This window comes from Trichosurus vulpecula, chromosome 8, assembly GCF_011100635.1.
Source record: "Trichosurus vulpecula isolate mTriVul1 chromosome 8, mTriVul1.pri, whole genome shotgun sequence".
Lineage (NCBI taxonomy): Eukaryota > Metazoa > Chordata > Mammalia > Diprotodontia > Phalangeridae > Trichosurus > Trichosurus vulpecula.
Window position 1 is genome coordinate 149,764,037 of NC_050580.1, and position 26,276 is coordinate 149,790,312.

At 43.8% G+C, this 26,276-nt stretch overlaps 1 protein-coding gene across 1 annotated transcript; it reads right to left on the reverse strand.

Moving 5' to 3' along the window:
• Positions 1–2,973: 2,973 nt before the first annotated feature.
• On the reverse strand, positions 2,974–24,902 carry UBAP1L (ubiquitin associated protein 1 like). Its single transcript, XM_036734322.1, has 5 exons — positions 24,783–24,902; positions 16,415–17,107; positions 14,004–14,213; positions 4,418–4,519; positions 2,974–3,108 (listed from the first exon to the last, which is right to left on the reverse strand). The coding sequence occupies exons 1-5, from the start codon at positions 24,900–24,902 to the stop codon at positions 2,974–2,976; spliced, it is 1,260 nt and encodes a 419-aa protein (XP_036590217.1).
• Positions 24,903–26,276: the final 1,374 nt, after the last annotated feature.

Consider the following 26,276-nt stretch of genomic DNA (forward strand, 5'->3'; position numbering starts at 1 on the left):
TATGTACTGATGCAGAATGAAGTAAGCGGAACCAAGGAAACACTATACACGATAACTACAACAATGCAAATAGAAAGAACAGTGACACACCGAAAGATCAAAAGTAAATATAGTAAAATTATGAAGATCAAGCAGGATTCAAATGAAGAGAGATGAGAAAATATCTTCCTACCTACTTCTTTGTGGAGATGGGAGGTCCACAAATATTATCCATTACATATGTTTTTGGACTTCTTCAACATATCAACTGGTTGTGTTGATTTTATTTTTTTTTCTAAAAAATACTATTTGTTATATGGGATGGCTCTCTGGGAAGAAGGAGGGAGGGGTATTGGAATAATTATGATAATGTATGAAAAAAGATATCAATGAAAAACTTATTTCAAAAAATGAAATAAAAATTTAAGTCAAAATTGTTTCCTTTTAAAGTTATTAAAATTCCCTTTTTATATCAATTTGGTTCCATCGAAGTGTTTGTTAGCTTATCTTGAACCAAAAGATCACAAGAGAAGTTTTTTGTTGGGTAAAATGTTTGTTGAAATGAAAAGTAGCCTTCTGTTTAATTTTCTTCCAGCATCTCCTTTTTGTTTTTGGTTGGAGGTGGGGCCTGAGGTCTAGATCTATAATTTCATCATTTTAGGGACCTAGTTTTCTCAGATACAGATCAGCATCTAGTCTGTAACTTAAGAGTCTTAGGAAGATGCCTGGGACACAGAGAAGTTAAATTTGCTTGAAGTCACACAATGTCTATCAAAGGCGAAACTGGTGGGCTCCAAGGCTGGCACTCTATCCACCTATCAATGAATCAATAAGTATTTATTAACTGCCTACTATTTGCTAGGAATACTTTTTATTCTGTCCAAAGCTCTGTAGCATACCTAGGGATGATTTCTAGAAAATATCTGGGTTTCTTCTCCCAATGTGAAACTCTTGTTTTATTTGTTTCTGGCTTTAGGTTTCCCAAAAGGTGGGAGGAAGGTGAAATGTCACCACAACCACTCACCAACGGAAGGACGGCTGTTTCTCTGATTTTGAATGATCACAAAGGCTATTTTCTATGGCCTCCATGCTTCTTGGCTGGGCCTTCATGTTGATATAGTTAAGTCATATTCTGATGGAGTGGGGGTAGGGTGAAAGCCAAGGCCATGCTTCCAATCATCCAAACTCCAAGCCTCATCCTCATCTCCTCACTCTCTCACCCACCATATGCAATCCATCATCAAGTCTTGTCATTTCTCCATTTGTAACATCTCCTCTATATGTCCCCTTCTCCCCTCTGACATGGCTGGCTCTCATCCTGGTGCTGGCTCTCATCCTGGACTATGTCCAATAGCCTGCTGGTGGGTCTCCCTGCCTTGTCTCTCCACACTCCATTCCACCCTCCACTCAGCTATCAAACTGATCTCCCTAAAGTTGCAGGTCTGACTATATCACACTTTTCCCACTCAACAAACTCTACTCACTTCCAGGATCAAATAAAATCCTGTTTTTTAAAGCCCTTCATAACTTAGCGCCTTCCAACCTTTCCAGTCTCCTTACAGTGACACTGGCTTCCTTCCTTTTCCTCAAATAAGATACTATCTATCTATCTATCTATCTCCTGACATTTTCTTTCTTTTCTTCTTTTTTTTGGGGGGGGGCAATCAGGGTTAAGTGAGTTGCCCAGGGTCACACATCTAGTAAGTGTCTGATGGTGGATTTGAACTCAGGTCCTTCTGACTCCAGGGCCAGTACTCTACCCACCGAGTCACCTAACTGTCCACTCCTGGTATTTTCACTGGCCGTCCTCCTTGCCTGTAAATTTTCCCCTTCTTTTTTCTGCTTCTAGGTTTCTCTAGCTTTCTTTCAAGTTCCAATTAAAACCCTACCTTCTGCAAGCCTTTCCCAATCCTGCTTAATGCTAGTACCTAGTACCTTCCGTCTAAAATCAATTCCAGTTTATTTGTTCTCTATCTTGTTTGTACAGAGTTGTGTGTTGTCTCTTCCCTTAGACTGACTTCCTTGAGACATGGGACTGTTTTGTTGCTGCTATCTTTCTTTGTATCCCAAGTGCCTAGCGCATAGTAGGTTCTTAATAAATGCCTGTTGACTTGACATGACATTTTGCAGAGGGCCACAGGCTTGTTTTTGTATGGTCCATGAGCTAAGAATAGTTTTCACATTTAAAGATACAACAAAATTTTATTTTGAGAGGCAAAAGCCATTCTCAGCTTGCTAAACCTAAAAAAGCAGGTGAAGGCCAGCCAGGGCCCACGGCCCATAGTTTGCTGGTTTAAGTGATCTCTGAGGTCCCTTCTTACTCTAACTCTATGAACCTATGAAGAATTTGATTAAAACTTGGAGATGAACAGAACCTGAGTTTATTTTACCCTTCTGGTCCTCAGTTTCCTCATTTATAAAATGAAAGGGTTTGACTAGATGGATTTCTAAGATCTCCCCTACCTCATAAATCCAGTGAACTTCCCAGATTGGTAATAATTCAATGAACTTTCCAGATGGGTGATAATTACATTTTAGATTGCTATGGAGCTTTGAAATTTGTAAATGACTGGACCTACACAATTTCCTTTGATCCTCAGAATAGCTTGGCGATGTAAGCAGTATTAGCATCCCCATTTCACAGAAGAGTAAACTGAGATCCAAAGAGGTTAAGAGGTTCAAGGTAACACGGGTAATAAATGGCAAGGGTTTCTGATGCCAGACCCGTTTCTACTCTATCACGCTGTCTTGAGAGGTTAGAGCCCTTGCAAGGCTTCCACAAGCTTCTATGACAGTGGACTTGTTTCTAATCGTGGGATCACATAAAGATTAGGCACCCTCACACACTGGGCCAGAACGCCCAGGCTCAGGAGATGCATTTCTGAAATGGAGAAGCCCTACTTTTCCTGCTGCTGGCTAGAGGAGTACTAATTATCCAGTGCTAATTCCCTTTTCTCCCAGAGTCCATCAAGGTGAGAGCCTTAGTGTGACTGCTCACTGGGCTCGAGTCATGAGTTCCTCCAGGGCACGCTCCCGGTGATTCTCATGAAGCAGGAGGACTTCCTTGATCTTGTCTTGTTGGAAGCCCATGTCACTGAACTGCTCCCAGAGATGCAGAAACTCTGATGCCTGTGATGCCAGAGAGAAAGGGGAAAAGGTTGGTGGGTCCCAGCTCCAGGATATGAAACAACACACTCTAATACAGGAGGCCAGAGCAGCTGCTGCTTCTCCCCACAGTCCATTTGGAACAGACTGTCTTTGATGGGGACAGAAACAGCAGACTCGGCCACTAGTCAGAGAAGAGGTGTCCTGTCACTGGACACAGATGTTGCCCTACATCCCTGGAGACTTGCAAAGATTTGGTTTTCCTAGACTAAAAGAAGGTACAAAAGAATATCTAAAACCCATCTCTCCCATAGCAAGATTCCAGACTCGAACTTCTCATTCCCATCAAGGTGCAGAGAAGCAATAGCCCTTCCTCAGGGGAAAAAAAGTCCTGACTCTTCCTCTCTGTCCTCTATCTCTGGCCCTAGCCTTCTTCTCCTTCTACCTGGCCTTCAGTCATCCATCTCTGCTTCTCTCTTCCTCTACTCCCACCATCCCTCCACTTGACCTTTTTTCTTCCGTTCTCATCTATCTCTCCTTCCATCACCCTCTTCTCTGCTTTTATCCTTCTATCCACTTCTTGCCACCCTCTTCCTTTTTGCCTCCTCCTGAGGATTAAGAATAAAATAGATTTAGGTTGCAAACTCCAACAGGTCAAGCAAAGTCATAACTAGGAATGTTTTCACTTGGAATATTTTCACAGTTGATCAGGCTTACGAGGGCAGTGGTACTGAGGATGGTCTGACCATGGGGGCAGTGGTGCTGGGAGGGGGGCAGTTCAACCCTTGCTGAGGGTCGGGAAGGAAGACAGCTCTTTTGAGGACTTCAGAGGAACTGGACTCTAAATACATTGCTCTTTCCACTGAGCTACACTGCCTCTTCCTTATAATCTTACATCTGTAAAACTCATTCTCTCTCATTGCATCGTCAACCATTCCTCTAAGCTCCTTCCAACTCCAGCACCTTTCTTTGCCCCTTCGTCACTGCTTTCCAGCCCCTCTTGACTGTCCACTGTGCTCACCCCTCCTCTTACTTCTCCTTTGTTCCCCTGGCTTCCCCTGTACCTCTTGGAATCCTGCCTGGGCTGAGCTGTTCCAGGATCGCCATATCCTGAGATGTTCCCTCAACTCTGGGGGTGAAACCCCACGATCTCAGACTTTGGCTGGGCCTTTCTCCCCAGGGAGTTCTCCTTCTATCCAGGGTAGAGCCATGAGGTGGTGGGAGTTGTGGGGGAGGAAGCAGAATGAGGAGTGCTTGGGCTGCCTCAGAGGCAGGCTTAGGGGCAAGGGTTTGGGTATAGAGCTCTGTGCTGAGCACCAGAGCCTGGCCTGACCTTGCTCTCGGAGTACTGAAACATCTCCATGGCCTCCTCCACCAGGCTCTCTGAGTAGCCCTGTTTGACCAGCCGATCACATGTACTGAGGTAGCTGAGAAACTGCAGCAGGAGGTAGTAGGCAAGAGACAGAGAAGGGAATGGTTAGAGGACCTGCAATATTGGGGGCATTGGGGTGAGTGGGGTAATAGGGAAGAGTAAGGGGATGGCTGAGTTGGAGGTGGGAAAAGGGAGAGGATGAAGGGAAGGCATGGGGGAGGATTCTTCTGGAAGAGGAAGGATCTGGTTCAAGGAGAAATGTTGTTGGAAGTGAACTGGGGACAAGAATCTTGGATTCCTGAGCCTGCACAGTTCTGGTCCCCACTTAACTCAGCAGCCCCAGCCTCCTCAGGGGTTAGCATCTCTAACTTGCTACCCTTCCCCAGAAGGGCACAGTGAACAGGGGTCAGTCCTCCAGGACAACCCTGAGTACTGTCCAGGGGTGGGTTAGAATCACTTCTTGCTGGTTCAGAAGAGCAGATACATTTTTAAGATTTCAGAATGCACATTTATACCTTGGAAATTGGAAAACACTGCATTTATTATTTTGTTGATTGTCCAGACTTAAGAAAGTGAGGAAAAAATGTTAATAATTCAGATTAAATTTAAAAGGGTGTTCTGCATATCCCTGGCTCTTATCTATAATGCAGGCTTCCTTTGGGGAATCTCTTGGAACCTCCACAGACTGGAGTCTGCCTCCTCTTTTTCCTTTCTGGCCCTTGGGAAGAGATCCTGGGCTGAGCTCTGGATTAAGGAGGTCCCTAGTCCTTGAGTCAATTTGAGACCTTTTGTCACCTGTAGAGAAGCAGCATGGCAGAGCAGGTAAGAAACTGGAGTCAGAGAGGCCTGGGGATTCAAATACTGTCTTATTTACACATTTACTAACTGTGAGGCCCTGGTCAAGTCCTTAACCTCTCAAAGTCTCAGTTTCCCCATCTGCAAGATGGACTCAATGGCGTTTAGTGTGTCCTTTTCAACTCTATGTTCATGATCCCATGACTCTTACTCTAGCTCCACAGGAATAGGGTGGCCAGACCCTCAGGGCCAGACCCACTCATGGGCTGAAATAACTTTCCTGTTGGTCTAGATGTGACTCAGTCTTTGAAGAAGCCAAGGTAAAGCTATGGAAGCCTCTATTGGGGAATAAGCTTAGACTCATTGAATTTTTGGAACTATGAGAGAGACAGAGACAGAGAGAGACATAGACAGAGAGACAGAGACAGAAAGAGATAGAGACAGAGAGAGACAGAGAAAGAGAGTGAGATAGAGACAGAGAAACAGAGAGATAGAGAGGGAGAGAGAGAGAATCTTAGGCACAATTAAGCGGCAGAGTGCTGAACCTGGAGTTAGGAAGACCTGATTTAGGGTTCAACTTTAGCCTCAGACACTTACTAGTTGTGTGACCCTGGCCAAGTCATTTGATTTCTGTCTGCCTCGGTTCTCCTATCTGTAAAGCGGGGATAATAGTGGCATCTACCTATCAATAGCACCCATCTCCCAAGAAGAAAAATGAGCTTTGCAAAGGGCTATATAAAGCACTATAAACATTCTATATGGTGTTACGTAAACAGACTTAGAATACCTACAGTTCTATATAAACTTTGAGTGTTCTATAAACACTAGTTGTCATTATTACTCAAACATACCTTGTGCTTTCCCCTTTCTACTGTCGACCGCGATGCTTCCTGCCTAGAGTTTCCCACCTAGGAGGCCCTTTGTTCCGTTTTTCTTTCCTGCATCAGGATCCTCTCCATCCTCCAAAGCTCAGCTGAGCTCCCCACTCCTCTGTGAAGCCTTCTTGGAGAAGCTGACTGGCCCGGCGCTCCATCTTTTAATCTACAGCACTGATGGGCAGTCATGGCTTTGTACTTAGCACACACGGTCACTGTTACACTAGATACACACTGTCTGGCAGTTATAGTTTTAGGCGTATGCACGGGTCTACCTTTCACAGCATCACAGAATCAGAGAATTTCCGAATTGGGTGGGACCTCCCCAGGCAGCTGGTCCTAGGCCTATATCATCAACTTCCTATTGGATGTTTTCAAATCGGATGTCCCAAAGGCATCTCCATCTCAACTCATCCAAAGCAGAACTCATCTTTCCTTTGCAGACTACCCCTCCTCCAAATGTCTATAACATTACCAAGGGCTCCAGCATCCCCCCAGTCACCCGGGTTTGTAACCTTGGGGTCACCCTCAACTCCTCTCTCAGTTACCCCCCTCCATCTCCAATCTGTTGCCAGGTCTTGTCAATTCCATCTCTATAACACCTCTTGTACATATCTCGTTCTCTCCAGTCATGCAGACGTCATCCTGATCCAGGCTGCCATCATCTCTCCCCTGGACTATTACAACAGTCTTCCATTTGGGTCCTTGCCCCAAACTCTGCCAACTCCAGTTCAACCTCCATCCTTCTGCCCCGGTGATGTTCCTGAAGTGCAGCTCTGATCACTCCATCCTCCCCCTTTTACTCAATAAACTCTAATGGCTCCCTATTACCTCTGTGATCAGATACAGGGTGTCCCATAAGTCTTACTGTTTAGTTGTTTCAGCCATATCCCTCTTCATGACCCCACTTGGGATTTCCTTGACAAAGATACTGGAGTGGTGTGCTATCTCCTGCTCCAGCTCATTTTACAGATGAGGAAACTGAAGCAAACAGGGTTAAATAACTTGCCCAGAGTCACACAGATAGTAAGTGTCTGATGCTGGATTTAACTCAAGTCTTTCTGAGCATCTAGGTGGTGCAGCACACAGAGTGCTGGGCCTGGAGTCAGGAAGACTCCTCTTCCTGAGTTCAAATCTGGCCTCAGTCACTTCCTAGCTGTGTGACCCTGGGCAAGTCACTTAACCCTGTTTGCCTCAGTTTCCTCATCTATAAAGTGAGCTGGAGAAGGAAATGGTAAACATTCCAGTACCTTTGCCAAGAAAATCCCAACTGGGGTCATAAAGAGTCAGATACAACTGAACAACCACAACTTCCTGACTTCAGACCCAGCAATGCACTGCCCCACTAGCTGCCCCACTCCCATTAGCCTCAGTGCAGTTTTAAGCTATTCAAGCTTAAAACTCTGCATCTTGTGTATAGACATAAGCACAACCATGCATGTGCCTGGTGGGCGGGGGTGGGGGGTGGGGGGGGGTGGGACACTGGGGAGGGAGGTGTTCAATCTCTGAGTACCACCTCCCAGGACGAATGCTATCTCCTCTCATTACTTACTATAGTGGGGACAAAAGTGATCACTGACATTTACTTAATACCTTAAAGTTTACAAACCACTTTGTCTACGCTTTCTCATCTGAGCCTTATAACAACCCTTTAAAGTAGAGATTTATTATTTTACAGAGAAAGAAACTAAGGTTGAGAGACTTTAAACGACTTCCCCAGGGACACTTAAACTAGCTAGTGTCAGAGTTGGGATACAAACTAAGTAACTTCAAATCCAGCACTTCTATCTGTTTGTCACAGTACCTCTGAGAGGACCTTTGCTTGGAATTATTTGTATTTAAAGTGCATTTGCACAGACAGGAGAAAGAAAATATTTAATATGAAAATATATTTCCTTGCCAAGTGACATACTTGGTTTAACTTCTCTGAGCCTCAATTTCCTTGTCTGCAAAATGGGGTAATAAAGGTACCCACCTCACAGGGGATTTGGGATCAAATAAGATAATATTTGTAAAGGACGTTGCCAACCTTAAGGAGCTATAGAAATGCCATTATTAACCTCATTTTGCTGATGGGGAACTGAGGCTCAGAGAGGTCAAACATTAGAAGGACTAGATATGTCACTTGACAAGGAAATATTGTTATTATTTCAAAAATATTGTTACATTGTCACCTGGGAACCAGAATCATACTCTGTCCCCTGGGTAAGACCAGCCCTGCTTGGAACCCGCTTAGATGGAGTCCCACTGATTCCAAAGGAAATGGATTCAGAGTGTTATCTTTGCTTCAAAAGGTTGAAAAAGACATAAAGACTGTGTCAGGGAAATGGAGCACTGTGTGATGGGCCTGGCAAGATCAAAGAGGCGACACATTTGTCTGAGCTGGAAAGAACACATCCCCTCCCTCCCCTCTATCCACCTCAGGGTGGATGCAGACAGGCCACCCTGCTCCCTGCAAGGTCCTGGCATTGTCTTATCTGCAGGGAACATCGCTAACTGTCTGTCTGCCTTTCCTCTTTCCGGCCCTTGCAGGGCTTCACTCGTCAAAGCCTGAATTTCTCTACCCCTTATCTAGGGATGAAGGTTCACAGATCTCCCCCTGCCCCACTCCATGTCCCCTCTAAAGGAAGCAGGTCATAGAATCTAACATTTCATTTGGACAGGCCTTTGGAGTCTAAGCAGTACCTTTTCCAAGCATGACCCGAATCTGGAGATCAAATGTTCTCCTTGTCCCCATCCCTAAGTTATGGCCTGGATCGTGCTGTTCTTATTCCCAGCTATTCTTTAAAAAAAAGTTTTAAAAGACTTGGTCTTTGAGTTCTCTCTCCTTGTCGCTTTGGTCGGGAAAGGTTAAGCAGATCTGCGTCGTCGATGTCCCCATCTCATTTAACAACAGCCTTCATATTTAGTCACCTTGTGGCCTCTCTGACATGTTCCAGGACTCATCTGCTATCAAAGATTTGGAGTTACTCCATAGAACCTGACTCCAGGACTCTCACATGTTCAGGCCACTGGAGCTCTCTTGTTAGGTTCTTAGGTAGAGGTGATGTGGGAATTTGTTTGACTTGACTGCACATATTTGTTAATAATAGTAATAATAGTTAGGGGCAGCTAGGTGGTGCAGTGAGTAGAGCACCGGCCCTGGAGTCAGGAGGACCTGAGTTCAAATGCAGCCTCAGACACTTGACACACTTACTAGCTGTGTGACCTTGGACAAGTCGCTTAACCCCAATTATCCTGCCTTCCCTCCTCCCAAAAAAAAACAACAACAAAATAATAACAATAGGTAGCATTTATAGGCTGCCTACTATGTGCCAGGCACTGTGCTGAGCACTTTCCAAATATCATCTCACTTGATTCTCACAACAACCCTCGTGCTATTATTATCTCCACCTTACAGCTGAGGAAATTGAGACAAGCAGAGGTTAAGTGACTTCACCAAGGCCACACAGCTGGTAAGTATCTGAGGATGGATTTGAACTCGTCTTCCTGACTCCAGGTCCCAGCACTTTGTCCACTGTACCACTTAGCTGCCTCCTACAGGGACTTTGTTTTTCTTTCTTTCCAATGGGGTACAGAAAGCGTAATAAGGATAGAAAAAAAAGCATTGAGGCATCTTTTTTTACAGATATAATGGGGGTCTGGTGTCTTGTGGAATGACAATCTAGCTTGCTTAGATGGCATCTTTGTATGTGTAGGAACGCCACCCGAGCAAGCTGATGGTGTCTGCCTATATGCCAGACCCCACATTTATACTGATGCAGAGAAGACAGAAGGCCAGAAAGAAGCACAGATAAGTAGGATAGCACCGAAAGCTAGAGGTTGAGCTTATTATATACTTAAAAAGAAAAGCAAAGAGCACTAGCCTTGGAGTCAGGAGGACCTGAGTTCAAATCTGGCCTCAGACACTTGACACTTACTAGATGTGTGACCTTAGGCAAGTCACTTAACCCCAATTGTCTTGCCTTCCCCCCTCCAAAAAAAAAGAAAAGCAAGCTGTATATAATAGGGGTCTACAATTTCATGGGCAATCCTCTTTTTCTATTCTATTGTCTGTATGGAAATACCATAATGTCAATCATCTTTACTCCTCTCCATCACTCTCCATACTGAGTCTTTTTCTTTTAATTTCAGTCATGTCTGACTCTAAATGATCCCATTTGGGGTGTTCTTGGCAAAGATACTGGAGTGGTTTGTCATTTCCTTCTCCAGCTCATTTTACAGATGAGGAAACTGAGGCAAACAGGGTGAAGTGACTTACCCAGGATCACACAGATAGTGTCTAAGGTTAGATTTGAGCTCACAAAGAGGAGTCTTCCTGACTCCAGGCCAAGCACTATTCACTGTGCTACCTAGCTGCTTACTTCCCATATGCAGTCAATCACCGAGCCTTATTGATTCTACTACCACGACATGTCTTGTATCTGTTGCCTTCTCTCTATTCTCATGCCACAATATAATTTCATGTACTCATCACCTCTGGCCTGGCTTACTGTAATATTCTTTTGATTTGCCTCCCATTCTTTCCCTTCTCCAATACCACAGATGACGAAACAATATTCCTAAGGTACAGTACTGACCGTTTCACTGCTCAAAGGTCTTCAATTTTATCAGTTGCTTCTACGATGAAATACAGATTTCTCAGCCTGCCTTTTAAGGCCCTCCAAAATCTAGCCTCAATTTACCTTTTACTCTATGCCCCACACCCTCTACTCTAACCAAACTGGACTCTCAGCTGTTTCCCAAATTAAACTTCCCTCTCTGTCTTCTGTGAATTCACACACTCTGCCCCAAGTCCCTGGAATACACATCCTCCTACTCACATCTGCCCCTTGGAGTGCTTACAGCTCATGGCTCAGCTCTCAGAAGCTTTCCCTAATTCTTCCTCTCTCTATTCTCCTCTACTTCAGATGTTGATGCTCCCTCTTTTCTGTAATTATGTTGAGCTGTTCTAGGAGAATATAAACTTATGAAATACTATAACATACAGAATATTGAATTCATTTCATATTATACAATAACATAAATTCACACTTTTCTCTTCTTCCTGGTATGCTGGAGCCAACTCAAACAGGCTCAGGAGAGCCATTGTTAAACTTTCAGTGTGGGCATTTATGCCTCAGGAATCACTACAAATCAGGGCTTGACTTATTGTTTTAATTGCCTAGACTTAAGAAAGTGATAGAGAAAATGTTAATAATGGGGGTAGACTTAAAAGTGTGTCCTGGGTCCAGTTTTCTGGAGAGCTGATTTTTAAACAGTCACCGGCACACCTTTGCTTGCATTCCCCCTGGCCTTGCAGCTGTAGGTGCATGCTAAATGTTGGTTGGGTTAAATTACTGAGCGGAGGTGGAGATGGGGAGGGAGGGAATACACTCTGTTGATTACTGCTTGTCGGAATCACCATTTTCCTTCACTTCAAGGCTCAGCTCAAGGGCCCCCTGATCCTTTGGGAAATCTTTCATCAGCAACATACTCCACAGTGACCTCTATCCTCATTGACTTCCTGTAGCCATTATCACCCATACCAATCATTGGCCAGTTTGCCATGTATTACCCTGAGGCATCTGTTATATTGTAATAACCAACTAGTATTTATATATCATTTTAAAGGTTTGCAAAGCACTTGATACATATTCTTTCATTTGATCTTCACAACAAACCTTTTCATGTGGATGTGCTGTGTCTTCCCAGCAAGACCGTTAGTTTTTTAAGGCTAGGGATCATGTGTCATTCCTCTTTGTAACCAATATGGCATCTAATGACAGCTAATAATAATTTGTTGTTGTTGAGTCGTTTTTCAGTTGTGTCTGACTGTTTCTCCATGATCCCATTTGGGGTTTTCTTGGCAAAGATCCTGGAGTGGTTTGTCATTTCCTTCTCCAGATCATTTTACAGATGAGGAAACTGAGGCAAACAGGATTAAATGACTTGCTCAGGGTCACCCAGCTAGTAAGTGTCTGAGGTTGGATTTGAACTCTGGAAGAGGAGTCTTCCTGACTCCATGCCCATCACTCTATCCACTGCCCAACCTAGCTGCCCCACTAATAATAGCTAATATTTATACAATGCTTACTACTTGCTAAGTGCTTTACAAATATTACCTCATTTAAGTCTCATAACGACCCTGAGAGGTAGGAGCTATTATTAACCTCATTTTACAGATGAGAAAACTGAGGAAAACAGAGGTTAAGTGACTTGCCCAGGGTCACACAGCTAGGAAATGTCTGAGGTCAAATTCGAACTTAAGTCTTCCTGACTCTAGAGCCATCACTCTATCCACTGGGCCATCTACCTGCCTAAAGCAGTACAGGGCACTTAGAAGGCCCTTAATAAATGTAAATGAATGAATGATCCCTCATAATAATAAAAAGAACTCATTTTCTGTGCAATAATTTAAGGTTTGCAAAGAGCTTTCCATACTGCTGAATCAGGATTCTAGACCCGTCCTATTTGGTTGTGCTTCTGGAGAGTTTGCCATTACTGCAAAGGTCTGTGGGTAGGCAAGGCATTGCTACTCTGAAAGATGATGAGGAAATTGGCTTTCTCAGGGGCAGCGATGACCGATGACAACCCAACCAAAAATGAGAAGCACCCGATCCACTTCCTGTACTCAGCTTCCCATCATTGTGCAACCATTTTCTTGGAATACTGCAAAACTCCACATTCAATTGCTGAGTCTCATTGACTCATTAACATACTTGTATGTAGGTTCAAACTTTGTATACCTTTGTTCGGTCATTTCAGTTGTGTCCAACTATTCATGACCCCATTTGGGCTTTTCTTGGCAAAGATACTGGAGTGGTTTGCCACTTCCTTCTCCAGCTTATTTTACAGATGGGGAAATTGAGGCAAACAAGATTAAGTGACTTGCCCAGGGTCGCACTGCTAGTAAGTGTCTGAGGCTGAATTTGAACTTATGTCTTCCTGATTCCTAATATCCACCATTCTACCTAGATGCACTTGTATACCTTTATTAATTTCTCTCTTTTCTATTGATCTCTTAACTTTGTACCTCCAAATCCCAGATAACTTTGCACTACTCTCATAAGATTCTTTTTCCTCTTGAAAGGTTCCAAATAATTTGACTGTCTCAGGAAGGAGCTTTTTCAGAGCAACAACACTTTGTGTCTGTGTTTTAAATTCTCCCTCCCTTACAGTCATGTAATAAGGAACAATGTCTTGGCTAAGTTAAAAAAAATGCAGGATACCAGGTCAATTCTTCAACAATACATTATTTCATTTGACCATTACAACAACTCTATAAGGTAATTTCCAAGCTATAAGGAGTGCTATTATAATTTTCCAGGAAAATGAGATTCAGAGAGGTTAACCCAGAGACAGAGTTAATAAGAATCTGTAGCAGGATTTGAACCTAGAATTCTAGTCAGTATGCAATTCTGTCTTTTTTTTTGGCTGGGGCTGTTGGGAAGTGGTGGCATTGAACGTTTCAAAACTATCAGGCTCTATACTTTCTGAAATTATAAGAAAACCCAAACACAATAATCATTATTTTCAGCTGAATAAACTACCCTGAATAGGGAGAATCAACGGAGTGACTCCCCTTTCCTGATTTCCCAAATTATTATTGCTCTCTCCCTCACCAAATTCTTTTGTATCTCCTTCTGTGTTTATGGTGTATTCCCCTCTCCTCACAGTAGAATGTCAGCTCCTTGAAGACAAGCGCTGTTCTTGGTTTTATTTTTGCATCCCCAACACCAGCCTGGTGCTTTGCAAATAGTGGGTACTTAACACATGTTCATTGAAGTAGATGGTTTTTGGACCAATTAAAAGTATCGCTTCCCTTCCCTTCCCTGCTTCTGCCCTCTGCCTGGTCCGGACTGTCTTACTTACCTGATTTGGATTCCATCACTCACCTGGCTCAGGCTCTGCCTCCCTGTCCTCTGAAGAGCCAGGATGGCCCTGCGCAGAGGGTACCCCAGAGCCAGCACGGGTTCAATGAGGTCCCGCTCCTCCTGACTCAGAGCAGACAGCAGGTCAGCGGAGGAATCTGGGTGGCTGTTATCAGAACTGAGAGGTCGTGGAGTGCCAGGACAGGGCGGGAGACAGGAATATGGGCTGAGAGACTGAAATACAAAGAGAGAGGGTAGATTTTGGGAAGGTGCATTGAGACTACTCATGAGCAAACCCACAGTGAAGGAGGGAATGGGAGGCCCCTGTTGGATCTTAGAATTCTTTTTTCTTCAGATCTGAGTGGCCATGTAAAACACAGTTCAGGTGTCATCTCCTACCCGGGGTATTTCCTGATCCCCTTAATTATTTGTTTTCTGGTCCACTCTTATAGCAAACTACTTTGTATTTACTCTAAATACATATCGTGCAGACTTATCCCCTCAGAAGAATGTAAGCTTTTTGAGGGTAAATACTATTTCGCTTCTGTCTTCTTGCCCCCAGGACCAAGGACAGTGCCTGGCATGAAGTAGGTGGTCAATAAATACTTGCTGAATTAGGTTGCGCTCTTCTGTCCCTCACTCTTTTCCCTCAGATCCTGAACATTGATGAGTTAAGTCAAGCAGAAAGTTTAACCTGGTCTATTCCAAGAGTGGGACACAAAGGCTGAATATTTCCCTGCCTCCTCCATACCAGCCTTTTCTTCCCTATTTAATATGTTCTCTGAAAAATCTTATTGCCAGCTTATTTCTGTGACAAACAGACCGAGTCTAATATAATTTGTTATGTTGCTTGGGAAACCTCAAACAGTCCTGTGGCCAGAACTGATAAAAATCAGAAGACAGAAGGCTTGGGAAACTCTCAGTCTGTTTTGTTTTAAGCATCTCCCTCTCTGCCAGATGAAAGAAAATCCCTTTAGTTGTTCCATAGGCCACCTGGAGAAAGAAACACGCAACTATAACTAAAGCCATCCTTCCAAGACTCTCCCCAGAGAACCAATCTCAGCTACCGGGCCCTGCATGGGAATTCTTCCTGTACCTGTCCCACTCCTCCTTGCTTGGTTCCATCTTAGCGCCTGCTCACTGGATGGGATGCCACATGGTGTAGCAGAGAAAATCCAAGACTAGGAGTCTGGAGACAGGTTCTAGTCTGGCTAACTCTAGTCTAGCTAGCTCTAACTTGCTATGTGATTTTACGTAAGTCACTTAATCCTCTTTTCTTCAACTATAAAATGGAGTTGGACTAGGATAACCTTTAAAGGTCCTTCCCTCTAGAGCAGCTAGTGGTGCAGTGGACAGAGTGATGGCCCTGGAGTCAGGAGAACCTGAATTCAAATCCACCCTCACACACTTACTAGGTCTGGGCAAGTCACTTGAGCCTGTTTATCTCAGTTTCCTCATCTATAAAATGAATTGGAGAAGGAAATGGCAAACCACTCCCAGTATCTTCAACAAGAAAACTCCAAAAGGGGGACACAGAGAGTCAGACATGACTGAAACAACTCGATAACAATCCCCTATAGTATTATATGATTTAAAAGCACAATATCTGTGTAATGTATGCCTGGCATACATTAGGTGCTTAATAAATGCTTGTTGGCTTACTGACAGTTCAATTATTAGTAGGAAAGCCTGCTTCTGTCTCAGTCACTGTTTCTTACTACCAACCTATTTAACCTTCATACCATCCTCCTCCATGAAGATTTCCCAAATCAAAGCATCACAGACTCAGAGCTAGCTGGGAGGGCCCTCCCATACATCTAGTCCAATGTCCTCATTTTATAGATAAGGAAACAGGTTCAGAGAAGTTAAATGACTTGTCCGAGGTCACCTGGGCAATAGGGGGCGGAGCTGGGATTTGCCCTTCTCACTTGTCTGAACCATCCATTTGGCAATGGCCATGTGTTGCTCTGTGACATCTGCGTTATCTTATTGCTATCCCTTTTTTCATGTGTTTGTCTTCTTTCTCTACTACCTGTGCTTTTATGACTGCAGAAAAATATCTAAGTTCTGCACTCATTAGGGCATCTTGTATATGTGCATAAATGCCGTCCCTCCCTTCCCTCCAGTATTCCTGGCACCCAGAATATTGTCTTGCACATAATAGTCACTTAATAAATATTTGTTGAATTGGATTGGTTCAATAAACGTTTCTTGCTTGGCTGGTTGATTAGACCTGGTACTGGCCAATGCAGGGAAAGTCCCTGTTTCTGGGAAGCCCCAGGATTTGGCAGCCAATACTATTTATCTCCTCTCTCTCTCTCTACAGATTAAAGCTTGGTGGTTTTGGGGGAGTAGGGGAGACATGGGATAGTCAAGGGCACTGGTGAGAAAAGTTTCGTAGATATTGTATCTGAGCACACAATTCCTAGCCTTACTGGGAACGTGGGCTTGTGACTCCGGATGGGAGGGATAGAGCCAGCTGTGGATGGTCTTGGTGGCATTGTTGGGGGGGTTGGGGGAGGCGTGTCAAGGACAGGTGCTGTAGAGGTCATGGTCCTGTTATTCCTGAAGCGGTGGTAGAGAGCCAAGGACTTGGCAGCCAGCCTGCGTTCAGGTGAAGCAGCCCGGCTCAGTGGAGGCACCAGCAATGATAACCTTCTTCGGACACCCTCCAACTCATTCTTCACGTTGTGGAAGATGTCCAGAGACCTCCTCCGATGGCCTAGATTTGGTGACCCTGGGGAGCTAGTATAACCTTCCTCAAGGAATGGCCTGGGGCTCCAGGAAGAGCCGGGAGATGGCATCTCTTTGGGGCTACTATCATCCTCGCTAGTTGAAGAAGTGCCTTCATCTTCCTCCTCCTCCTCCTCCTCCTCCTCTTCCTCTTCCTGCTCCTCCTCAGTGAATCCATCTTTCCCACAGCTCCAGCTCCCAGACTGAGTAGAGTTTTTCTCTTTGTCCTCTTGTTGCTCAGCTTCAGCTGTATCGGATGTATCCAATGAGTCAACCAAAAGAAGCCAACATGGAGGTGCAGTGGCCATCCCAGGGGCCTCATTACCCCAACTCATTTCTTGTCCTGTTGCAGCCTCCAACCAATAAAGCACCTTTCTCTCCAGTGAAAAATCATGCTACAGAAGAAAAAGCAAGAGTGAGATTCAGTATCCAAGACCCCAAAAGACAAAGTTATTTCAAATGTTTTTAAGCTTCCCCTTTACTCCCACCCACCCAGTTCTTTTGGGGCAGCTAGGTGGCCCAGTGGATAGAGCACCCAGCTTGGAGTCAGAAAGTTCAAATGTGATCTGAATTGCAATGTGATCTCAGACACTTACTAGCTGTGTGACCCTGGGCAGCTCACTTAACCCCGTTTGCCTCAGTTTCCTCATCTGTAAAATGAGCTAGAGAAGGAAATGGCAAACTGCTCCAGCATTTTTGCCAAGAAAACACAAAATGGGATTACAAAGAGTCAGACATGACTGAAACAACTGAACAACAAAAGACAGTTCTTTTATAAAGTGGTGTCGTTTAAGTCAAAGATACAGAGACCTTCTGTTTTTTTTGGGGGGGGGGTCTCGTTGTCACCTACATTCATATTCCCTCAGAAAATTGCAAGCTCTGCACCCATTAGGCTATCTTGTATGTGTGAGTGTACATACTACATCTTTCCTCTTTCCTCTTCTTTTCCCCTTCCCCCAATATTCCTGACACCCAGCACAGTGGGGACTAATTAAAAAAAAGAAAAGAAAAAGCAACTGAGAGTTATATAAGCAAAAGTAATAAGCAAACCAATTTAGTTAGGCACTTTGCAGCTTTATCCTTTTGACAGAAAGAGAAATAGGAAACGTTCCATTCACTTACTTTTAAGATTAAGAACAGGGTACATAGAATTCTATTTTTAAAAAATGTTAAAAGACAACAACCTCGCACTCTAATTATAGCCAAGTTAGGAAAGAGAAGACAGGGGTGAAGTTTGAGATGGGCAGGGTAAAAGAAGTAGAAAAGAGACAAACACGAAAAAATTTATGCAGAGAGACACACTGGGAGTCCCACACTAGTAACGTAGGGGGGACACTCTGAGAGGTGCTCACACAGAGATACACACAGAAAAAACTTAATTGATGTCTTTTTTATATCAACATACTTCCCCTCTATATTCCTCTTCCTTCCTCTCCTAAAGAACCGTCTCCTCTTCTTTTTTTTTGAGGGGGGAAGGCAGGTCAATTGGGGTTAAGTGACTTGCCCAAGGTCACACAGCTAGTAAGTGTGTCAAGTGTCTGAGATCAAATTTGAATTCAGATCCTCCTGACTTCAGGGCCAGTGCTCTGTTCACTGCGCCACCTAGCTGCCCCCTAAAGAACAATCTCATCTAATAAATAATATTTTTGGGAGAGAGAGAGAGACAGACAGAGAAAACATCAGCATAACTGAATCAGTACACCAAAAAATTAAACTTCACCCCCCCCACCCCCACCCCACCTCTGCAAAGGGATAGGATGAGTAAATAAATAGTATTTCTTTCCTTCCTGGAAGGAGGGACATGGGAAGCATGATCACGGTAAGTATCTTATGGATTTAGGAACTAAAGGTATGTGTGTGTGGCGGGTGGGGCGGGGGAGGGGGGAGAGATAGGAAGGATACATAACAGAGAGATTCAGAAAGGAAGATTCACATGGAAACACAGGTTCATAGACCAACAGCTGGAAGGGATACCAGAGGTCATCTAATCCAAAGCTCTCATTTTACAGACGAGGAAACTGAAATCCAGAGAAGTTCATCGATTTGCAGAATCCGAATCTGAACCCAGGTCCTCTACCTCCAAAACATTTTAGTATTTGTTCCGTAGTTTTGTACGAAATCAGCCCCTCATGAAACAGGGAACATACCAAAGATTGCTCTCAACCCTAAGTTTCTGCCCCTGTTTACTATGTTCCCGTGTTACTTTTGTTGTTGGTCAGTCATTTTGGTCATGACCCCCAGGATCTCTGTCTATGGGGTTATCTTGGCAAAGATCCTGGAGTGCTTAGTCATTGCCTTCTCCAGTAGCAAACAGAGGTGAAGTGACTTGCCCAAGGTCATATATGTTTCTGAGGCTTGATTTAAATTCTGGTCTTCCTGACTCCAAGCCCAGCAGTCTGTCCGTTGCCCCACCCAACTGCCCCCTCCAGTGTTACTACTCAAGGGTAAAAAAGGGATGGGGCATTTTTCTTCATTCTCTCCCTCTCTCCAGAGAGGATATCCCTCCCTCTACCATATCCTTAACTTATAGCCACATCAAGTGCATGACTACACTTTACTACAACGTGAGGAAAGTTCAAAGTATGGATGACACACAGCTTTAGGTAGAACCTCACCCACAGCCTCATTGCCCTGAGTTCTCTTGGCAGAGGCTTGGAGGATTAGCCAGGGGCTTCTAAGGTTCTTTCTTGGCACTTTCCCCTTCAGTCTAGAGAAGGGCCGGGCTATCACAGGGTTACTGCAAGGATGGACTCGCTCTTTGGGTCTCCTAGGTCCCAAGAGAAGCAGACCCTTTTCCTACTTAGGCCCCAAATCCACTTTCTTTGGCTTTGGGCTGAATTGTTTTTATGGCTGCCCCCTAGACCACCCATATTCCAGGGTCCCACAGATTCTTTTTATAACATAGGGGTTCTTAACCTGAGGTTTGTGAACTTGTTTCAAAAAATTGGGGGGAGGGGTTAACTAATTAATTTCAATAAAATCCTATGAAATAGTGTGAATTTGCTGAAATTTGCATTTGGAGGCTCCACTTCTTCCTATCTCCCCCCACCCCAACACCCTTAGTCCCTAAATCCATAAGACACTTACCGTGCTTATACTTCCCCAGTTCCTCCTTCCAGGAAGGAGATACTAAATTTATTGACTTATCTTAACCCTTTGCAGAGGTGGGACAAGGGGGTGGGGAGTGGGTTCTTTTTCCAGAATTTTTATTTTTTGGTATACTGATCAGTTATGCTGATTTTTCCTCTCTCTCTCTCTCTCTCTTTCTCTCTCTCTCTCTCTCTCTCAAAATATTATTTGTTAGATGAGACAGTTCTTTAGGAGAAGGAGGAAGAGGAATCAGAGGGGAAGTATGGTGATATAAAAAGCCATCAAATAAAAACTTATTTAAAAAAATTCATTCAGATTAAAGTATCAGAGATTTTATATATTACCCATCCCAGAAAGAAGAACCAGGAGAAGCTTTAACACAAAGGAATGAATCAATAATAGTGAAATTCCAGGTACCAGTAGCAAGAGATTTGGGGCCATGGAGTGTTTGTCAAGTCATCTTCCAACTAGGGTAAGGCCAGTCTTTCCAAATACCTTTCTTTGAAAGTACACTTTCCCCATTTCTTACTGGATAAAATCTGAGGTCCATCTGAGGACATAAATCTCTGGACAAAAAGTTTGTTCTCTTTTGCCCATAACATGATAGTTGCTATCTTCCAGGTCAAGAGGACAAGATATTGGAAGACTCTCAGAGACACTGCTGCATCACTGGGGACACTGTGTCTCTATTCCCCAAAAGCTAAACTTTTGAAAGGATTTAGTAACAAATCAAAGGAGGAGGCCAAGTCACCCATTTTCCATTCTCCTCTGTTGACAAGTTTGATTGGTATCTCAGAAAGACGGTGTAATACTGTCCCCTTCAGCTGAGACTGAGTCAGGGAGGAACACTGAGAGCTCTTGGCAGATAGATCCTATCTGTGCCTTCCCCCCCCCCCCCATACATTTCTACGGATCTGTAATCCGGTTAAAATGAATATGGAAGAAATTCTGAGTAGTTGTAATGACCAATCTTGGGTAGAGAGACCAGGTAAGGAAGCACATCTTCCTCCTCCTGGCAGAGAGGTAGGGGATGATAGGACCAGAATGCCGCATATATGCTCAGATATATGGTCACTGGGTTTGTTGTTTTTGCCGACTGAGGGTTCAATGCTGCAGTAGGGGTGGGCCAAGCTTTCTCAGAAAATTACCGTAATGCAAAAATAAAAAGGTATCAACAAAACTGACAAAAATAAATAAATAAAATCAATGCCAAAGGAGAGCTTGAAGGCAACCAGGTGGTACAGTGGACAGAGCACTGGACTGAAAGTCAGGATGACCTGAGTTCAAATGCAGCTTCAGATCCTTACTAGCTGTATGACATTGGGCAAGTCACTTAAGTTCTGTCTGCTTCAGTTTCTTCACCTGCAAAATGGGGATAATATAAGCACTGTGGTGCAGTGGATAGAGTGCCAGGCCTCGAGTCAGGAGGACTCCTCTTCCTGAGTTCAAATCTGGCCTCAGATACTAGCCGTATGACCCTGGGCAACTCATTGAACCCTGTTTGCCATATATAGTCTCCTCAATTGTAAAACGAGATGAAGAAGGAAATGGGAAACCACTCCAATGTCTTTTCCAAGATTTTTTAAAGTCACAGATGGCTTCCTCAACTCCATCAAATTTACAATTGGGGTCACGAAGTCAGACATGACAGAAATGAAGGCTTGTTGTGAGAATAACATGAGATATTTTCAAAATGCTTCACTAATCTTAAAGCACTAATATAAATTCTAGCGATGGGGATGATGACCAGAAGTCAGCCCAAGGGGTTTTTATTTGGGGAGGAAAGAGAAACAGGAAATTCCTTGAGGGCAGGGATGGTTTCCTGTTTGCTTTCGAATTCCCAGAGCCCAGCCCAGTTCTTGGCATCATCACAGGTGCTTGATAACTACTTGCTGATTGAATGATTGGTCGATTGCTTAAGGGTAGTTCTATGCCCAGAATAAAATTCTCGGGGGAATTCAGAAGAGTTGCTGTCATTGGGAGAGGAGTCCAAACCCAGTGATATCCAAGGCATAGGACAAAGGCTCCCCCTTGTGGTTCAACAATGCCATACAGCCTGCTATCAGTCACAGAACCTGACTCCTAGAAATGAAATGGGTCTAAATGATTACCAGTCTAAACACTCCATATTACAGAAGAGGAAAATGAGACCCAGAGAGATGAAGTGATTTGTTTTTAAGGTCACACAGGGGTTACAAGTAGGTTTCAAAGCCAGAGCCTTTGACTCCAATGCTCTCCCCACTGCTCTCCCCTGCTTCTTCCTATGCCCACCATGCAGATTTATTCATTTCCCAAATCTAGAACTGCAGCAGAGCTGGCAGAATTCTTAGGAAAATAGAGTCCAAGAAGTCAACAGTTTCTTCCCTCTGAAGGGCATTTAACTTGAGAGATCTAACTGCTTCATTGTTTACAGATAAGAGAACTGAGCCCAGTTTGACAGAAGTGAGGACCTTGTCCAAGGTCACACAGGTAGGAAGTAGCAGAGCTGGGAATCAATGCTTCCAGAAACAAAGCTGGTCTTGTCTGGGAGTTCCTTGAATCATGAGAAACAAGGGGTCTCAGTTTCTTGAAGTGTAAAATGAGGGGGGTTGGACTAAATGTACCTCTGAGATCTCATCTACCTCAAAAAATGCCAGTTTCAGAAATGGGAACTGACCATGTCAGTGAAAACTGAAGGGGAATTCATAAACTGTTGGCCAAGTCTCTGTGAGCTGATCAAGCTTAAAGGATCCAGACTGCAAGCCTTTGCTCAGGCTGGCTCCCAGGTCTGCAGTGGGCCCCGTCTTCTTTTCTGCTACTTAGAATGCCTAGCCTTCTTAGGTGGAAGTCAAGACTCAGCTCAAACACCCACTCCTTTACAAAGCCCATCCTGATCCCCTCCTGGGTTCTACCACTGCCTTCTCTCTCCTTGCAAAAAAGCAAAATGAAAGTTGTATTTACTCTGGACATATTTTGCATTGACTTCCCCGTGTTGCTTTCCCCCATTTGGGTAGAAGCTCCTTGGAGGCAAGAATAGTTTAAGTTTTGTCTTTGCGTTCTCTAGCCTCTAACACAGTACCTGGCACGTTTTGCTGTATTTAGTCATTTTCAGTTACGTCCGACTCTCTGTGGGTTTTCTTGGCAAAGATACCGGAATGGTTTTCTCCAGCTCATTTTACAGATGAGGAAACTGAGGCAAAGAGGGTTAAATGACTTGCCCAGGTTTCCATCGTGCCACCTACCTGCCCACCTGGCATATAGTCAGGGCTTAATAAATGCTTGTTGAATGAACAAATTGGATTAAGTATCGCTGTTCTTATTGAGTCTATGTTTTTTTTTAATCCATCCAGGATTCATCATGTGTCAACTAGGGAAGGGGATGGAAGGCACAGAACATGAAGTTTTGGTGAACCTTTTTGGTACCGAGTGCCTGAGGACTGACCAGCAGAATCCGCCACAGACTGAAAGAGGATGAGGTAGCTTAAACTGGGAAGAATATTATTAGTTATGAGGGACGTCTTTATGGGAGGGGAGAGGAGAGAGATACTGGAGAAAATGATGAGGATGTAAAAAACAAAAGGCATCAATAAAAATTATTTTAAAAAAAAAACTAGGAAGATACAATTGGAACATCCAGAAGGACCACGAAGACTTGTAACAGCACATTGATATCTAATATAGCTACAATGTGATTTACAATGGGTACAGGTGAGCCAGCAATTTGTTTCTCTTCTAAAGTTCATTCCAGTAAGGGTAATGGGAAGGGATTTGGGGTCAGTAGACCTGAGTTTGAATCCATCGGATTGGAAGAATCCTAAATTTAGAGTTGGCAGGGACCTAAGAGGTCATGAGTCCAGCCCCCTGAGGTTGAGAGAGGGACACATAGCTTTCGAGGATGTGAGAAGATTGAAACTCAGGTTGAGTCAATGACAATTATTTATTAAGCATTTATTATGTGCCAGGCACCTGTGCCACGAGCTGGGAAAAGAAATACAGCATAAAGAAAGGTAGACCCTGCCCTCAAGGAATTTATATTCTAATGGGGGAAAACAATACATAAAAAAGCAAATGAAAAGAGGGGCAAGGGTGAGAGAGAGAAGTCCAGAGAGTCAGGAGAGGAGAAGAGAGAGCAGTAAAAGAGTAAGTATGGCTGGTCCAGGGAATTCCTCAAAATGGGGGTTCTAGGAGGAATTTACTAATTAGAGGAAGGGGCAGAAAGATCTTTTCAGGTCTTTCTGACTCCAAGTTCAACACTCTATCCAAAACACACTGACACTGTCATTTAATACCTGTGCACCTTGGTCTTCAGGGCAGCGAGGTGGCACAGTGTGGCCCTGGAGTCAGGAAGACCTGAATTCAAATCCAGCCGCAGACACTTACTAGCTGTGTGACCCTGGGCAAGTCATCGGTAGCCTCAGTTCCTACTCTGTAAAATGGTCTGGAGAAAGGAAATGGCACACCACTCCAAATGGGTTCATGGAGAGTTGGACATGACTGAAATGACTCAACAACAAAACTTTGGTCTTCATCTTTCTTCAGGGCTTTAGTTTAGACAGAGTGGGGGTAGTTGGACTGGGTGACTTCTACAATCCTTTCTTGTTTTTAATTTATGAGCTTGGGGGGCAGCTAGGTGACGCAGTGAGTAGAACACCGGTCCTGCAGTCAGGAAGACCGGAGCTCAAATCCGGCCTCAGACATTTGACACACTTACTAGCTGTGTGACCTTGGGCAAGTCACTTAACCCCAAATGTCCTGCCTCCCCCCTTCCAAAAAAACCAACCAAACAAAAAAAAATTATGAGCTTAATATACAAGCCCACAGCCTTAAAGGGATGAAATCACCTGGTAAAATCTTTGCCCTATGCACACAAGAACGCACATACAGTCAACTTCTGCCAGCATGGGCTATTCTCCAAAAGAATGCTGAGATTCTCTAACATTCCCTAACTACCAGTGTTCATGGGCCCAGGCTAAAACGGAAGTTGTGGACAGACATACTTACCATAGAGCCTAACAGGATCTCTCTGCAGTCAGGTACACAGAAGTTGGAGGCTGTGACTGGTTCCCATTCTACCAGAAAATTCTTGGAAACCCTGAAAGGGACTCCATCCAGGTAACTCATCCTGAACTTGACTTGACTGTTGAGCAGTTCAAGGATGATCAAAGGAATCTCTGGACAATTCCCTGTGGAATTTGGAGGAAGATCCAGGAAGGAAAAAGGTGAAGAGGCTGGCACTGCCCAAGGAAGAAAAAAAAAACCAAACAACCCAGTGATTAAATTATCAGCAGCAATAATACTATAAACCACTAATGTTTGTATAGCATTCATTTAATAATAATAGCTCATATTTATATACAGTTTTTATAAATTTATTTTTTAAGTTTACAACATTCAGTTCCACAAGTTTTTGGGTTCCAAATTTTCTTTCCCTCCCTCTCCTCCTCCCTCCCCCCCGCAAGACGGCATGTAATCCAATGTAGGTTCTACATATACCTTCACGTTGAACTTATTTACATAATAGTCCAGTTGTAAAGAAGAATTGTAACCAATGGAATGAATCGTGAGAAAGGAGAAATGAAGCCAAAAAAGAAGGAAAAAAAGAGAGCAAATAGTTTGCCTCCATCTGCATTCAGACTCCATAATCCTTTCCCTGGATGTGCATAGCTTTTTCCATCATGAGTCTTTTAGTAGCTCGTATTTATATAGCGCTTAGCACTTACCATGCACCAGGTACTATGCTAAGCACTTTATAAATATTACCTCATTTGAGCCTCATAACGACCCTGGGAGGTAGGTGCTATCATTATCGCCATTTTACAGATAAGTAAACTGAGGCTGGACTTGAACTCAGCCTTTCCTAACTCCAGGTTGGATGTTCTATTTACTCCAACATCTCGCTGGCCCTCAATCTACCTTTCTAGTCTTATCATTCCCCAAACTGGTTTATTAACTAGCTAAACCCTCCTTGCACTCTTCCTCTTTCCACCTTCTGTTCATGCTATTCCTTCCAGATGGGATGCTTTCCCTACTACTATCTATCTACTAGAATTCTGTGTCCTTCAAGGTCCACTGTCCTCTGCCAAAAACATTCCCTAAATACCTGTGCCCATGGTGCCCATCCTCTCCTCTATACAGCATTTCTTGTCTGTACCCCATCTTTGGTGCTTAACAAACACCGTCTTGGTTATCCTTTTTATTATTGTTTTGAACCTTCTTAAATCTTAGGTTGCTATTTACCTTTTCAAATGTTTATGTTCTCTTTCCCCAACTAGACTGTCAGCTTCTTGAGGGCAGGGATCATGTTTAATTCTACTTCTGTATCCTCCACCTCCCCAGCATCTGGCCCAGGACCTTACACACAGATGGTGCAGTGGGTAGAACGCTGGGCCTGGAGTCAGGAAATCCTGAGTTCAAATGTGACCTCAGAGGCTTACTAGTGTTATAACCCTGGGCAAGTTACTCTTTTTGCCTCAGTCTCTTCGTCTGTAAAATGGG